Raw genomic sequence first — 13,664 nt, 5'->3', positions numbered from 1 at the left:
ACTACAAATAAAATTATGTTTGTATTTGAAATCTTTTAAAAGAATTTCACTTTAAGTTTCTTTGGAGGAAAAAAACCTCATAATTCAAAGTCCACAAACTGATCAGCACCACTGTGAACGCAGATTTATTGTAGTTATTCAGCAGCATAGTTAAGCAATATATGCCCATTTTACTTGTTTTTTTTTTTTTCAATTTAAACAAATAAGTCAAAGTCTGAAAGGTAAAAAAATAAATCATAAGGTACATCTTGATAAGATATATCTATATATATCTATATATATATATAATAGTATATAGCACTGAATGTTTTCATGGAAAACTTTCAACATTTTAACAATGAGGTCAAACCACACTTGATGAGGTACGCAGGTACTTAGATGGATATGTAAATACATTTACATCAATCAGTACACTACTGACACCAAAAAACACAAAACCATACTGTTACATTAAATTCCACGTTACAGCTTAGATCTAGTAACAGATCAGATATGAGCTTTGAAAATTATTTGGAATTTTTCAGCATGCGTTTAAAATCAAAACTTACTTCAGTCCTTTCAGTTAAATTAAAAGCCATGCTTTTAGCTACATCACTCTGTTGACTATGTATCTGAAGAGAGTTTATATGTTTGCTTAGTCATGTACAAGACTTTTCATGAATGTGTTCCTTGAAGCATTACAGCATACGTTGTTCATATCATTTCAACGTCGGGAACCTGCAAACAGAGAGACCAGAGAGAGATCAAACAGATCAGCGCCTCTTTGCATTTTATAAGGCTAGGAGAGTCGGAGAGTTGAGGATGTCGACAGAATCGCCCTTGCTTCCTCCACCTTTATGGCTGTCTAGTCCCTCTGTGAGAGAGTCCAGCTCAGGGCACGCAAATGTGAACACAGACAGGTAGCTGCTGCAGGTAGGGGTGGAGGTGACCACGGGAGTGCTGAGAGGCTCCAGGTCGCTGGAAACCGACTTATACAGAGTCTCCCAGTCCGAGACCCCTAGAGAGCTACTCAGATCTATGTCTGGCACGGATCGAGCTGTCTCCATGGGAGTTTTCTCCTCCAGGGTGGGTAAAATATTGTCCAGTAGCCCCTCCTTAAGGTCCAGGGAGGGCTCGAGATCACAGATGTTGATTTCAGCACTTGCACACAGCAAAATATTCGAGTTCCCAGAGATGGCTGTGGACGGATCGCTGGGGTCGTCCATGTCCTGGAGTGATGGAGCTTCTTGCGTGCCATCCTCTGGAAGCCTGTCCTCGTCTGGACTGGGCGGTAGGCCTGGAGACCCTGTGGACTCTTGGAAAATGGATTCAAGCTCTTCTGACATCTGGCACACCGGCTTATGTGTAGCAAGAATAAATTCGAGCCGTTCTTTCTCTTTGATTAGGTTGGCTATTTCAGTCTCCAGGGCAGCCTTTTCCTCCTCCAGCTTGTCTGTCTCCTTTAAACAGATCGACACCAAAAAATCATCCATGTGGAAAATCAAACAAACAAACAAAAAGCAAAACACACCGCAGTAGGTGTAAATGACAGCTGAGCAAATTAATCACTGTTTACTTACAGCTTGCAGTGTATCTGTGAGTTCCCTCCTTCTGTTGCGACACTTTGCTGCAGCCATTTTATTCCTCTCCCTTCTTATCCTCTTCTTCTCCTCCTCCTCAGGAGACAGCTGAGATGTAAGGGAAATAATTCAGTCATTACCACGAAGAATCCAGCCATTTCTTCCCCTAATCCACAACACCCGCTCCCAGTTCGCCCTCTGAAGAGTGGCAAAAGCATGTTTCACTGCAATGCGTCTAAAAATAGACTATTGTTGCAGACTTGCTGTGACCTGAATATAAATTGACTGCCTAAGGAAGGCACACAGCCCGCACACGGCACCAGAGGAGCATGCACAATAGCTCGGCTGCACACAAGGAATTCAGATTGGCATATGCAAATTGACACTATTGACTGTTCTGTCCAATAGCAGGTAGACTTCATCGGAGCTAACCTACCTGCTCTGTTTTCCCCTTTCTGGCAGCATTTTTTCCCTTACTCCCGCCCGCTTTGGGTGTTGCCTGGTGAGAGCTTTGCGGTTCATTGGCTTGCTTGCTACCCAGAGACGGGGAGACAGATGTAATAATCGTAGGCTGGACCATCCACTGGAAATCTGGGGTAGAGGAAATTGCTGTAACCGTTGGAACAAATGGAGTGTCTTCAGTGCTCATGTCTTGGCAGACCTCCTGAAAAAGCAGAGATAGTACTGACAATGAGGACTACGGTTACATTTATTCATTTATACCAGAGGTTTCACGTGGCTCTGATTGTGACGCTGACAATCAATAAAAGCCTCTTAATCATTTGTTTATAGTCTAAAACAGAGGATACCCTGCATGTGGTGTCTCTTCTTGAAATATACCCGACCAGAAATAGCCTTCTCCCAGATCAATATTTGACTTTATCATTGTTTCTGACGTCAACACTGACGCAGAGATGCTGTGGAGTCTCCTGAATGGATTTATTTTTCTCAATGAACCGCTGCATCGACACGCTCGCATTTTGGTCCCAGGACGTCGGAATCATAACAACCGACCTACAGGGCTATTTTGTCACATTTCCACATGCACAGATTTCCGATGTTTCACGTCTTATAGGTGTGTATATATATAAATATGATGCTTTAAAATTAACCGCATCCAGTTAATTAAAATCTTATCAATCAGTCCCCCCCCCCCGACCACCACCACCACGGAGATAAAAGCATTTGAGCATCCAGTCTATGGCTCACTTTAAAAAAGAAAAAAAAGAGAGAGAGAAAGAGAAATGGTGATCTTTAATCTGCTTTAAACGGGGCGCCTCTTGGGTTGCGTGTAGAATAAATGATCAACAAAGCCATTCATACCTTTGCATTGCTCTCTGTGGAGGACGCTGGAGAGCTCGCCTCCTCTGGCGTCTTCTGGCAGAGTGTCCCGACAGGAGACTCTGCCCGGCAGGTGGGGGAGACTGAATCCATGTCAGGCGTCAGGTTGTTTTGATACATCACGAGGAGAAAAAAAGAAAAGAAAAAAGAAAGAAAAGCAAAATCACACACACGCACACACACAAGTCCTGGTTAATGACAGATATGACTGTGGCCTTCCGCTGGGGAAGAGCAGCTCGGGTCTTTTCTCCAGGTATAGTCTACCTGGTAACTGGACGACTAGAATGCAAGCCCCTCCTTTTATGCTCTGCTAGAATTTTATGAATGAACCAAGACTGTACCATCCGCGGAGGGGGGGTCAGACTGACAGCCACATAGGCATATTTTGGTGTAAAAGACCATCCTGTTGACATTTATCCACCATTATATGCATTCCATGAGCGATATCTAACACTTATCCCGTTTGGTTTGTTTGTATTTACACCAGTTAGCCATCGCAAGATGACCAGCCCCCTCTCTCTCTCCCATTCACAAAAATGGCTATCGGCCTCTTATTAATGCAATATGGGATGAAAAACGCGAGTCTATTTATAAATATGCCTATGTAACCATTTCCTGGGCGATAAAAACTTAACGTCGTGCTGCATCAATTTAGTCAAAGGTGAAATAGAGCCGTGGTGGAGACGGCTCCTCTTCAATAAAACCTAATTTGATTCCAAGGTCAATTGGACACGTTTTGCTCGACCACTTTAAAATACACACTGCAGCTTAGCATTTATATTTAGCTCCATAATTTATCCGAATCCAAAAACTAATCTCATCTCCATTCGCCATTTCACATTGATAAAAAGCGGACTATGCTGGGAGTTTTTAGCTGTGACAGGCATCTGTTGTCGAGCTCAGGCTTTTTTTCCCCCTGAAGATAAGAATCAGGGATTGTTCGCAGACATAATGAAATGATGCTGAATTGTTTACTTGGGAGGGACATGTGGGGGCGGGCAAGTCACGTGGCATGACCCGGAACTGTGGGGGAAGAAGGGGTCTGCAACACAGCTGCTTGATACTCCAATCACAACAAAGGAGCAGCGGCGCGTCGATGCTGTGCGCCTACTGTACCCGACAGCGCTCTCGCTTCAAGTCTCTCTGCCGCCCAACTCCAGAACATGTCTGCAAGAATGTGCTGCTGCAAGGCGGGGAGGCCTGCAAAGGCACCCGAAAAATTAAACATAGCGCTCCAATTACTATTATTTTTTTTTCCATAATACATGATTACAAACTAGGTAATTAGGCCACTCTTCATCATTTAAGTGAAATAAAGCTTTTTATTTTGCAGAGAACACTTAAGAAGGGCTAGGACTATTATGGCTCTCCATGATTATTTTTGTAATTGTATTAAAGCATTTTCTTAATAACTAGACAGATGCTGAAACACAGCAGGAGTCACTGACAGACTGATCTGCAGTATGTTAAGAACATTATGTCATTTTGGTATAAGATATCATTGTTAAGGATTCAGTCATATCTTCTTAAGCTCAGTGATTGTACCTAATACAGCAGAGAAAGCCAGGCCAACCAGTCTGCCATTTGCTTTGATAACATATTATCAATATGGGAGGGAGGTTTATAGCTATGGGCTACTTATACACTTTATTACATACACTTGTTCAGATACTTATTAACACAAATATCTAATCAGCCAATCACAGTGGCAGTAACTCAGTGTATTCAGGCATGAAACCTGGTGGCGACAACCTGCTGAAGTTCACACTGAGCATCAGAGTTTGGCAAGAAAGGTGACTTAGGAGACTTAAGTGACTTTAAGCATGGCATGGTCATAGTTTCTTTAGAAACTGCTGATCTACAACCATCTTTACAGTTTAAAGAGAATAGCCAGAAAAGAGAAAATATCCAGTGAGCCACATTTCTCTGGGTGAAATGCCTTGTTGGTGCCAGAGGTCAGAGGAAAATGGTCAGACTGCTTTGAGCTGATAGGAAGGCAACTATAACTCAAGTAAGCACTTGTTATAACCAAAGTATGCTAAGAAGCATGTTAACATGTTGAATCATGAGCAGATTTTCTAACAGCACCAGAAGAACGGGACACTGAGGCTAAACTTTGCACCGGGTCATCAAAACAGGACAACAGAAGTTTGGAAAACCATTGCCTCATCTGACGAGTCTCGTCCTGCTGCGACATTCAGATAGTAACTTCAGAATTTGGCATAACCAACATGAAAACATAGATCCATCCTGCCTTGCATCAATGGTTCTGGCTACTGCTGGTGTAATAGTGAAGGGAATGCTGTTTTTTTAATTCACTTTGTACCCCTTTGCTCCAACTGGGAATTATTTAAATGGCACAGCCTACCAGAGTACGGTTACTGATTATGATCATCCCTTTATGACCACAGTGCACCATCTCCTGGTGGCTGATTCAAGCATGTTAATGCACCATGTCACAAAGCTAAATCATATCAAACTAGTTTCTTGAACATGACACTCGTGTCCCCATACTCAAATGGCCTGTGTAATGTTATCATGTCACTATGGTCAACAATCTCTGAGGAATGTTTCCAGCACCTTGTTGAATCTGTGCCATAAAGAATTAACTAATTATAAGAATTACTTATAGTAATATCTATTATTTTAAATATATTATATCTCAATGAGCTATCAGCAATTTTCTGTAAAGTAACATATTAGGCAAAAAATGTTTGTAGGGACTGAAAACTCCCAGAATAAAGTTGTTAAACTGAACATGATGGGTAGTGTGGAAGCAAAGATGTGAAGGATTTTCATAGCACTGACATATGTAACATTATGAGCACCACACCATAAAATCCAAACTACTACAGCTAACTCTGTACTCAGTTCATTTTGTGGCAGAGTAATATGAAGCAGACAGCTACAGTTACTATAAATGAAATCCCGGGCCCTCTCTATGAGGTGAAGCTAAAGCATCTTGGTGACTTCCTCTGTTTAATTCAAACCTTTAAGTCGGTTTAAACTGAAGAATAATTTCTGTACTTTTCCTTTTGCCCACAGGTATTTTACCTCCAAAAAGAAACAGAAATGTCCTGGAGATCGGGTGTGCCAGAAAATGATCAAGCTTGTGTGGTTTTGAACTAAGGGGTTAAAGACATTTTCTCCTCTGTGCAATTTCTTTCTACTCATCTATAAAAGTATCACGCTGACTAAGGCGTTAGTGTTTTGACACTACTTAGCTGCTATTTTCTAATGCTGCTCCTCAGCTTCATCTTTGTGCTGTTTGACAGCAGTGGCTGCGTGAAAAATTATTCTTTAAGGCAAAGATGAATATCATTTCCAAAAGAAAGTGAATGAATTATGCTTGATCATCAAGTGGACAACAAAGGTGATAACATTTATATGAATACTAATCATTTTTTCTGATGATGCATGAGATCTCATCAGTTTATTTTGGTATTTCCTCTTTTTGGGGTACAAAACTTACTGTTACTCACATCATGTTACATACGTTATACTTACAGTCCTCTGAAAAAGTATTTCCCCCTTCTTGATTTCATGGGTTTTTGCAAATTTGTCATGTTTCAGATCATCAAATAAATTTTAAGAACAAACAAAGACAACCAGAGTAAATAGAAAATGCTGTTTTTTTGAAGAAAGTTATTCAACTGTACCTGGCCTATGTGAAAACGTAATTGGCCTCTAATCCTAATAAGTAGTTGCGTCACCCTTGGCAGAAAGAATTACAACAAAGCGTTTGTGATAATTGGCAAAGAGTCTTTCACATCACTGTGGAGGAAATTTGGCCCACTCTTCTTTTTAGAACTGTTTTAATTCAGCCACATTGAAGGGTTTTCGTGAATGGTCTGTTTAAGGTCAATGGGACTTTTTAACAAGGCAATTACTTTTTTATATGTGGCCAGGGAGGTTTGGATAGCTTTTCTCCCCTTAACATATAAAATAATTAATTGAAAACGGCATTTTATATTTAGTTGGATTATCTTTGTCTAATATTAAAATTAGTTTGATGATCTGAAACATTTAGTGTAAAAAATATGCAAAAAACTAAGTAATGTGTAAAAGGGCAAACAGTGCTGTATATATCTTACAATGATTTTCTGTTGCTTTAGATTACAAGAAAAAAGCTTGAGCCATAGAATTTGGGCAAAGAAACAGGAATATCTGAACCATTTAATAAGTTATGAATAATTTTTAAACAACACATTTAAAAACAAAATACACACCCTTAAGTATTCCCATATAGCTTCCATGCTTTATACATTCTTCTCAACTTTCGGAGGTTGGGTTTCTGGACTTCCTGCAAGGACAACAATACTTAGTCAACATCACACTATTGCACTGGAGATTACCTTGAATCTGACTTTTAGTCCAGAGTTCAAATGTGGACTGTATTCTAGTACCGTGTCTTTGTCCAAATGAAGGACGTCTACGAGGGGAACAATAGATGGACGGCCATGAGCACACTGGAAGGGCAGCTGGCAGGCAGACAAGGATGCCACCAAGCTGTAGCATTCATCTCTACTTAGGGTGTCGTTGAATTTGATGGCACCTGTTCAATGCAAGCATGTATAAAAGTAACAAGCATAAAGATTTCAGGCTCGGATTCACAGAAAAAATATATTCAAGGCCTAAGAGAAGCTGTTTATCTTTACCGTGGCATGCTAGTGAGGCGAGCACTTTTAGAACAGTGAGAGGCAAAGTTCCTCTCACTCTACCTGTTGAGCGGAGTAGCTGGAGAATGAAAAAAGAGACAAACAAAATATATTACTCTAAAACAAATAGTGCATACCATTGTGCATCACAGAACTTTAATACATAGGAAAACAGAATTTTTTTTAGCTTACCTCAATCTGCTCTCGAAGATACTCCTGTCAGATAAAATTAAGTGATACACATCAGAAAACAGCTTTGTAAAAGCCTCACTTAGCAAAAACAGTGAAACAGTAAACAGTTTTACCTCAGCAATTGGCTTTATAACAGATGGTCTTCCTCGCCTCAGCTCATTACTCTCTTTTTCCATAAAACACAATGGCACTTTCCCGACAAACACTTTTAGATCCGCTGCCGGTGAAAAATGAACTTCCAGGCCCAAACTCCTTAGATGTGGCTGACAGGACCTGCAGGAAAATACAAGAACAGTCCATGAGTACTAACTAAATAACATCTGAACACAAACTATGTACTACTGCTAGTCTACAAAGCTTAAGCAAGTGGCGCAAAAAAATACAATAAAGTAGTATACTCGACCATTTATTAAATTGTATCTCTAGGCACTTTGTTTTTCAGCATGACAATGACTCCAAACACACTGCCAATTCAGTACAAGCATGCCTGGATAGAAAAAAAAAAACATGCTGGAACACTATCATTCATGGACCGGCCTCCCTAGAGGACTGCAACATTACTGAACAGTGTGGGATCATCTTGACAGAGAACAGAACAAAAGGCAGCCAACATCCAAAGAATGTCCTTCAGTAAGTCTGGAAAACTATTCCTGAAGACTACTTTAAGAAAGAAAAGCTTGCTTAAAAGACTTCAGGTCATTCTTAAGGATGAAGGTGGTCACCAAATATGAACTTTCAAGCTTATCAGAACTGTACAAATTCTGTTTTCGCCTCATATACTGTATTTCCATGAACGTTTTCAATAAACAGCTGCACCTATTTCCCATTTTCCTAACAAAATATGAAGAAATGAGGGGTGTCTGAAGATATTTACTATATGTATTCTGTCTTTGCAGGCTTTCCCTCGTTGCTTGTTGCCCAATACACCCAATAGATTTCCATACCTAAGCATCCTTATCTCCTCTTCTGTTACACTGATCCCAAGAGGTGGCAAAATGGTTGAAGTACACAGGCGTCTCTCTCCTGGGGCATCTGGGTCATCTTCATATGAATCTGTGACAGCACAAACAGCTATGACTGCAGAATTACAATAAGGACCTGTTAACAGCATTATCAGCGTTTCAATAACAAAACTAAACTACTGTTCACTTCTTTTTTTTACCTGCAATTAAATTTTCAAGCCGCACTCTTTCATGTGCAGCATGTTGATCTACCAGCACCAACAGGTTTCCTGTTTTGTAATTGAAAATGTACAAATAAATAAATAAACATGTCTCAAGAAAACAATAAATGACAAAGATTTAATGTTCCAAACTTCACCTTTAGTTTCAGTGTGTTCCACCAGCTCGTCATCCTTAGTACTAATAAGGCACGCAAGAAACTTTTTATCCACCTGATGAATAACCTATAGGAGAAGAGCATCACAGCTTTATGACAGCCTTTTACTGAAATTGATAAAACTGCTAATAAAAAGTGTTTAAAACTGAGAGATAAATTTGCCTTCATGGAGTGAATCATGGACTTAGAGAAGCGGTATGGAAAAAGGACGTTGTGGATCTTTACGGCCAGTCCGTCAGCTTGTCCACTGGAAATATCCACACCGACCTGTGGAGGCATGATGTAGAATCAAACGCAAAACCACTGAAGTGAAATCTGACTTTGTGTTTTGCTATGTGCCAATCAGTTTGAGTCATTACTAAATCGAGTTAATACAAAGTAAAAATATGTTTTCATTACCATTGGAGGGCGGACAAACACGGGATTATTCCATTTTGAGTACAATGAAAAAAGTGAGTTTGAGCTTTCATCAACATCACCTGTAAAGACGAGATAATAAAAGGCTGCAAATTATCAACTGCATTTTGAAAAATATCTGACGTCATGCCCTTACAGCCTACACGCTTATAAATCTGTGAGGTACCTCTACAATCAGGCCCTGATCTAATCACCCTTTCTGGTCTGGATTTAGGCAGGAATGGCAACACTAGATCCACCTGAAAGGGGTAACACCTGTATTCCATCCCTACATGGACATGACGGCATGCATTAAAACAGAAAACAAATTATCTGTATTAATGTGCATATCTGCAATTTTGTGTGCTAACTTACCCATTTCAGAAATGACACTAACTGCTATATTGGTGACATCAGACGTGCAGCGCACTTGAGTTTCTTCCATAGCTGGGTCCTCATATCTGCTGAGCCCAGTCACTCTGTTCACATAAACCGTCTTTCCGACAGATGCGTCATAGTGTTGGAGCCAGTCGCTCGATGTGGCATCCTCTTCATTCATAGCAAGTTCAGGGTTTAAAATGCATCCTAAGGCTGGCCTCATATTGAACTCAGGGTCACAGGGAATCTCATTGCTATCTTGGTTACTGTCAGTTCCAGTACTGACACAGATAGTATCCTTTGAGACGTTTCTGGAAAAATCCAATGACACCTCTGAATCATCTGTCCCATGTTGTTTCAAATGACGGAGTTTAGCTGCCAAAGATTTTTTACCTTGGTTCTGTGCTGATTCTGGTTTTATCTTAGTGAAAACAGAGAGAGTTGGCGGGCTTTGGAGGCTGTTCTGTGCATCATCTTTGTCCTGCATCTTATTTTCTTGTTGAGCTCCCTGGTAAATTGATGCATTCAAAAAAACGTGGTCTGTCTGAGGAGTGTCGGTCTTCAAATGAGCCTTGGGTAACTGTGATTCGAGATCACCAGATTTGACACATGTTCGTCGAAACTTGTCAAGAGATCCAGACAATTTATGGCATGAAATTATCTTGGAAATCTTTGAGGGGACAACAGAGGAAGAGTCTCTGCATTGTTTCTGAGAAGACCTGCTTGTGTCTAATGAGATTTTGCGCTTTGCAACAGAAGCTTTTTCTTCAGATTTTGCTGTTAAACTTTCCTCCTGAAATACTGGCCTATTGTTTTGCAAAAGGTCCTGAGTCTGCAGACTCTCTTGAACGTATTGATCGGACAATCTGATCTTTCTCTTACTTACTAAAGTCTGTGCATGGCAACTTGTGTCCTGACAGTCAGGTACTATTCTCTCAGTGTACTTTAAAGCAGGCTGGGCTTGTTGAATGAGGCTGTCATCTCCTTCTTTTAAAAGTAGCTCTCTTGAAATATGCAAAATATTAGAACCTTCCCCAGCTTCACTATATGCGGGTTCCACTTCTTTATTAATTTTATAAGATAAAGGTTCCACTGTAGCCAGATCAGACATCAGCTCATTGCTACATTCATTGTTTAAACCTTTTTCACTGTGTACATTTTGGAACTCATTTGTACTTATCTTTTTCTGGCCTGGTTGTTCACTTTTATCCAATCTAGCCTCCAGGCAAACACCATCTTTAGAAACACTGTCACCTGTGTGATTACGATGAACAGATTCAGATGCCAGTCTCGTGCCAACACTACAGTCCATTGTAGAAATACTGATAGCTGTTTGGCCACCTTTGTCACCATTCTCTTCTGGTTCTGTTTTGTCAGTTCCAAACACTCTTGGAGATGCATAGTCCAAGTCATCTTGAGTAATGACAGCCACCAAGTTCTCCCTGCTCAGGAAAGCTTTCACTGCTTCTTCAACACAGAGCAAAATGCCATCCCAGTCTTTAAACTCTATTAGAGTTTTGGCAGGCTCGAGGGAAATATCATACTCCGAGTAAGAGCATTTAATATTGATGATATACACTCCATACAGATCTTGGCTTCGCTTGTGCTTTGGACTTCTGAAGACAGACTGCCAATCTGGACTGTCATTCTTCTGGTTGGAACTGGTCAGTCGGCGCAGGAGAACGTTCAGCAGCTTGTGAATACGTGTTTTCAACAGCAGTCTTTCATTCACATACAAGAACTGTAAGCTGTTGTTGTAGTGCCCCTCTCTGCCAATGTAACCCATCACTTCAAACTGTTTGTATGTGTGGTTCATTTCTCCCAGCTTCTCTGCTTGCCCGAGATTGTGTATCTGAACAAACCTGTGATAAGTGTTTCTTGCTTTCGGGAGCTGCACCATCATGGCTCCTGTGCAGTCATTCTTCAGGGTGAAGGAAACAGAGGGGTGCATCAGGGAAATAGCTCCCACTCTGTGCCTGATCCTCTCACCCTCCAGGACGGCATCAACCCTCTTCCTTCGGACAGGCATGTTGTGGAAGAAGTTACAAATGATGACAGTTGTCCCCGCAGAGGGTCGAGCAGCCTCTGCTTCAAAGACCTCCAAGCCCTTCCCCTCCTTGAATATTTTAACGTGTGTTTTTACAGATGATCTGGTCCGGGAGGAGATTTCAACAAGTGTGGCTAAAGAAACTAAACTCGCCAAGGCTTCCCCTCTGAAACCATACCACCTGAGGTTGTCCAGGTCTGCCACAGAAGTGCATTTACTTGTGTGGTATCTATTCCCAACACAGTCCATGTCCTCGGCGCTCATCCCAGCACCGTTATCGATCACCTGAATTTTAAATGCCTCCATGTCCATTCGGACTCCCACACAGGTCGCCCCGGCATCGATGCTGTTTAAAATCAGCTCCTCCACACACTGCTGAAGCGAGGGGATAGCGACACCGGAGCGAAGCTTCCCCTGAACCTCTTTGGGTAAACACTTAATCATAATGGGCATTAAATTCAGTTCTCTTTGTATCTTTGGTCTATCACCTGTACCGGCGACCGCAAAGTAATTAGTTAGTTAATCGTTGCTAAGTAGTTAATGCTAGCTAATTCCAAAGGAGACTTTTTGACAGCGATACATTTTGAAGTAAAACCCTCTTTCATATTTCATTAAATATGATAAAAATATTTAGCATAATAAAACCATGCCCTCAAATACCTCAGCTGTTGTGTACAGTCAACGTGAAACAAAAACACAGGCCTGTAACCGCTTAAAACTGGCTAACATTATAATACTGCCATCTTCTGGTGTGGTTGAATTTACTGCTGCGTTCGCGTCGACTCGGAAACTTCCATCGGTACGTAATCAGTTTCCTTTTTTCCATCGTTTCATCAATTCGTTAAAATGACTTCAGCTATATACGATGCTAATATTAATGTCTACAGTTTGTCATAGTCACCCCTTTCGATTGTTTACACTTGCGTCTTTGTATCTGGGAATTCGGAGCTTTACTGGAAAGTTTCGATCTCCGCGTTGACTTGAATGTGCCATGTTCACCAGACATCTTCTTTCGTAAGTTAGCCTATGGAAGACCTGCTTTTACTGCATACCGCCACCTCCTGTACGGAGTGTGCTGTTCAATGTGCTTATACACCCAGTCAGTTTTCCTTTCTGCAGTTAAGAAGTCAACAAAACAATTTCAGTCACATCTCCCTCAGTTAGCTTGCCCACTGTATGCCTCGATATGGATAAAACTCATAAGCAAGAGTGGTCAGGCCTGCAACATCATCCTAACATGTCTCAATACATCAAGTTACAGTGGAAAAACATGTTTTATTAATAACTTTAAATGGCCAATTTGTGTACAAGTGTGCCAGTAAGTCTGCACAAACACATCAGATACACCTGTGTTTTTCATACCAACATGAAGTCAAAATATTTGCTGACCTACCCACTTTATTGGTATGTGTGGCGTTTACCTGTTATCTTAAACCAGAAGACCGAACAATATCAGGGTGTTTGTCCTTGGAATAACTGAGCTTGTATCAGTATCTTGATAATTTAGCAAAATAGTTATGTCACCTTATGCGTAAATAGTCTTTAAAAGCTTTTGATGAACCCTGAAAAGGTGTTATTACAGCTTTCTTTTGAAAATAGGCAAGCACACACATGTGCCTGTTTGCATGACCATGAGAACAAATATAATTTTGTTAAAGGTTTCTAAAAAATAAATAAAAATTTTGAACAATGTAGCCACCTCCACTAACCACTTTAAATGCAGAGCATAGGTCCTTCACAACCAGGCATGTTAAA

The 13,664-nt window shown here is 40.8% G+C and overlaps 2 protein-coding genes across 5 annotated transcripts; both read right to left on the bottom strand.

The window, feature by feature from the left end:
• Positions 1-109: 109 nt before the first annotated feature.
• Positions 110-1,864, bottom strand: fosaa (v-fos FBJ murine osteosarcoma viral oncogene homolog Aa). The gene is made up of 2 exons (XM_031730962.2): positions 1,560-1,864; positions 110-1,439 (listed from the first exon to the last, which is right to left on the bottom strand). The coding sequence occupies exons 1-2, from the start codon at positions 1,614-1,616 to the stop codon at positions 771-773; spliced, it is 726 nt and encodes a 241-aa protein (XP_031586822.2). The 5' UTR covers positions 1,617-1,864; the 3' UTR covers positions 110-770.
• Positions 1,865-2,176: 312 nt separating this feature from the next.
• mlh3 (mutL homolog 3 (E. coli)) lies at positions 2,177-12,896 on the bottom strand. Of its 4 annotated transcripts, XM_031730958.2 has the most exons (14): positions 9,860-12,896; positions 9,672-9,773; positions 9,488-9,567; positions 9,251-9,355; positions 9,071-9,155; positions 8,913-8,981; positions 8,695-8,827; positions 7,864-8,023; positions 7,751-7,774; positions 7,559-7,637; positions 7,307-7,455; positions 7,130-7,203; positions 2,883-2,983; positions 2,196-2,223 (listed from the first exon to the last, which is right to left on the bottom strand). In XM_031730958.2, exons 1-12 carry the CDS (start codon positions 12,360-12,362, stop codon positions 7,132-7,134), a joined length of 3,561 nt encoding a protein of 1,186 aa, XP_031586818.2. In that variant the 5' UTR covers positions 12,363-12,896; the 3' UTR covers positions 2,196-2,223; positions 2,883-2,983; positions 7,130-7,131. The 4 variants fall into 4 exon arrangements, with proteins under 4 accessions (XP_039459112.1, XP_039459113.1, XP_039459114.1 ...); XM_039603178.1 differs by having other exon boundaries at positions 2,177-2,223; positions 2,883-7,203; XM_039603179.1 differs by having other exon boundaries at positions 2,177-2,223; positions 2,883-7,203; positions 8,695-8,803; positions 9,860-12,894.
• Positions 12,897-13,664: the final 768 nt, after the last annotated feature.

Source organism: Oreochromis aureus, linkage group 19 (assembly GCF_013358895.1).
Source record: "Oreochromis aureus strain Israel breed Guangdong linkage group 19, ZZ_aureus, whole genome shotgun sequence".
Taxonomy (NCBI): domain Eukaryota; kingdom Metazoa; phylum Chordata; class Actinopteri; order Cichliformes; family Cichlidae; genus Oreochromis; species Oreochromis aureus.
The sequence above is the reverse complement of the archived record's forward strand: the minus strand, read 5'-3'. Positions and strand labels throughout refer to the sequence as shown.

Bases quoted from the DNA above. Each gene is read 5' to 3' on its own strand.
- fosaa (XM_031730962.2), bottom strand. From the start codon at position 1,616: ATGGCTGCAGCAAAGTGTCGCAACAGAAGGAGGGAACTCACAGATACA. The intron at 1,440-1,559 runs GTAAGTAAACAG...ATCTGTTTAAAG, and splicing joins TCACAGATACACTGCAAGCT to GAGACAGACAAGCTGGAGGA.
- mlh3 (XM_039603178.1), bottom strand. From the start codon at position 12,362: ATGCCCATTATGATTAAGTGTTTACCCAAAGAGGTTCAGGGGAAGCTT. The intron at 9,568-9,671 runs GTACCTCACAGA...TCGTCTTTACAG, and splicing joins ATCAGGGCCTGATTGTAGAG to GTGATGTTGATGAAAGCTCA. The intron at 7,456-7,558 runs GTAAAGATAAAC...TGCATTGAACAG, and splicing joins CGCCTCACTAGCATGCCACG to GTGCCATCAAATTCAACGAC.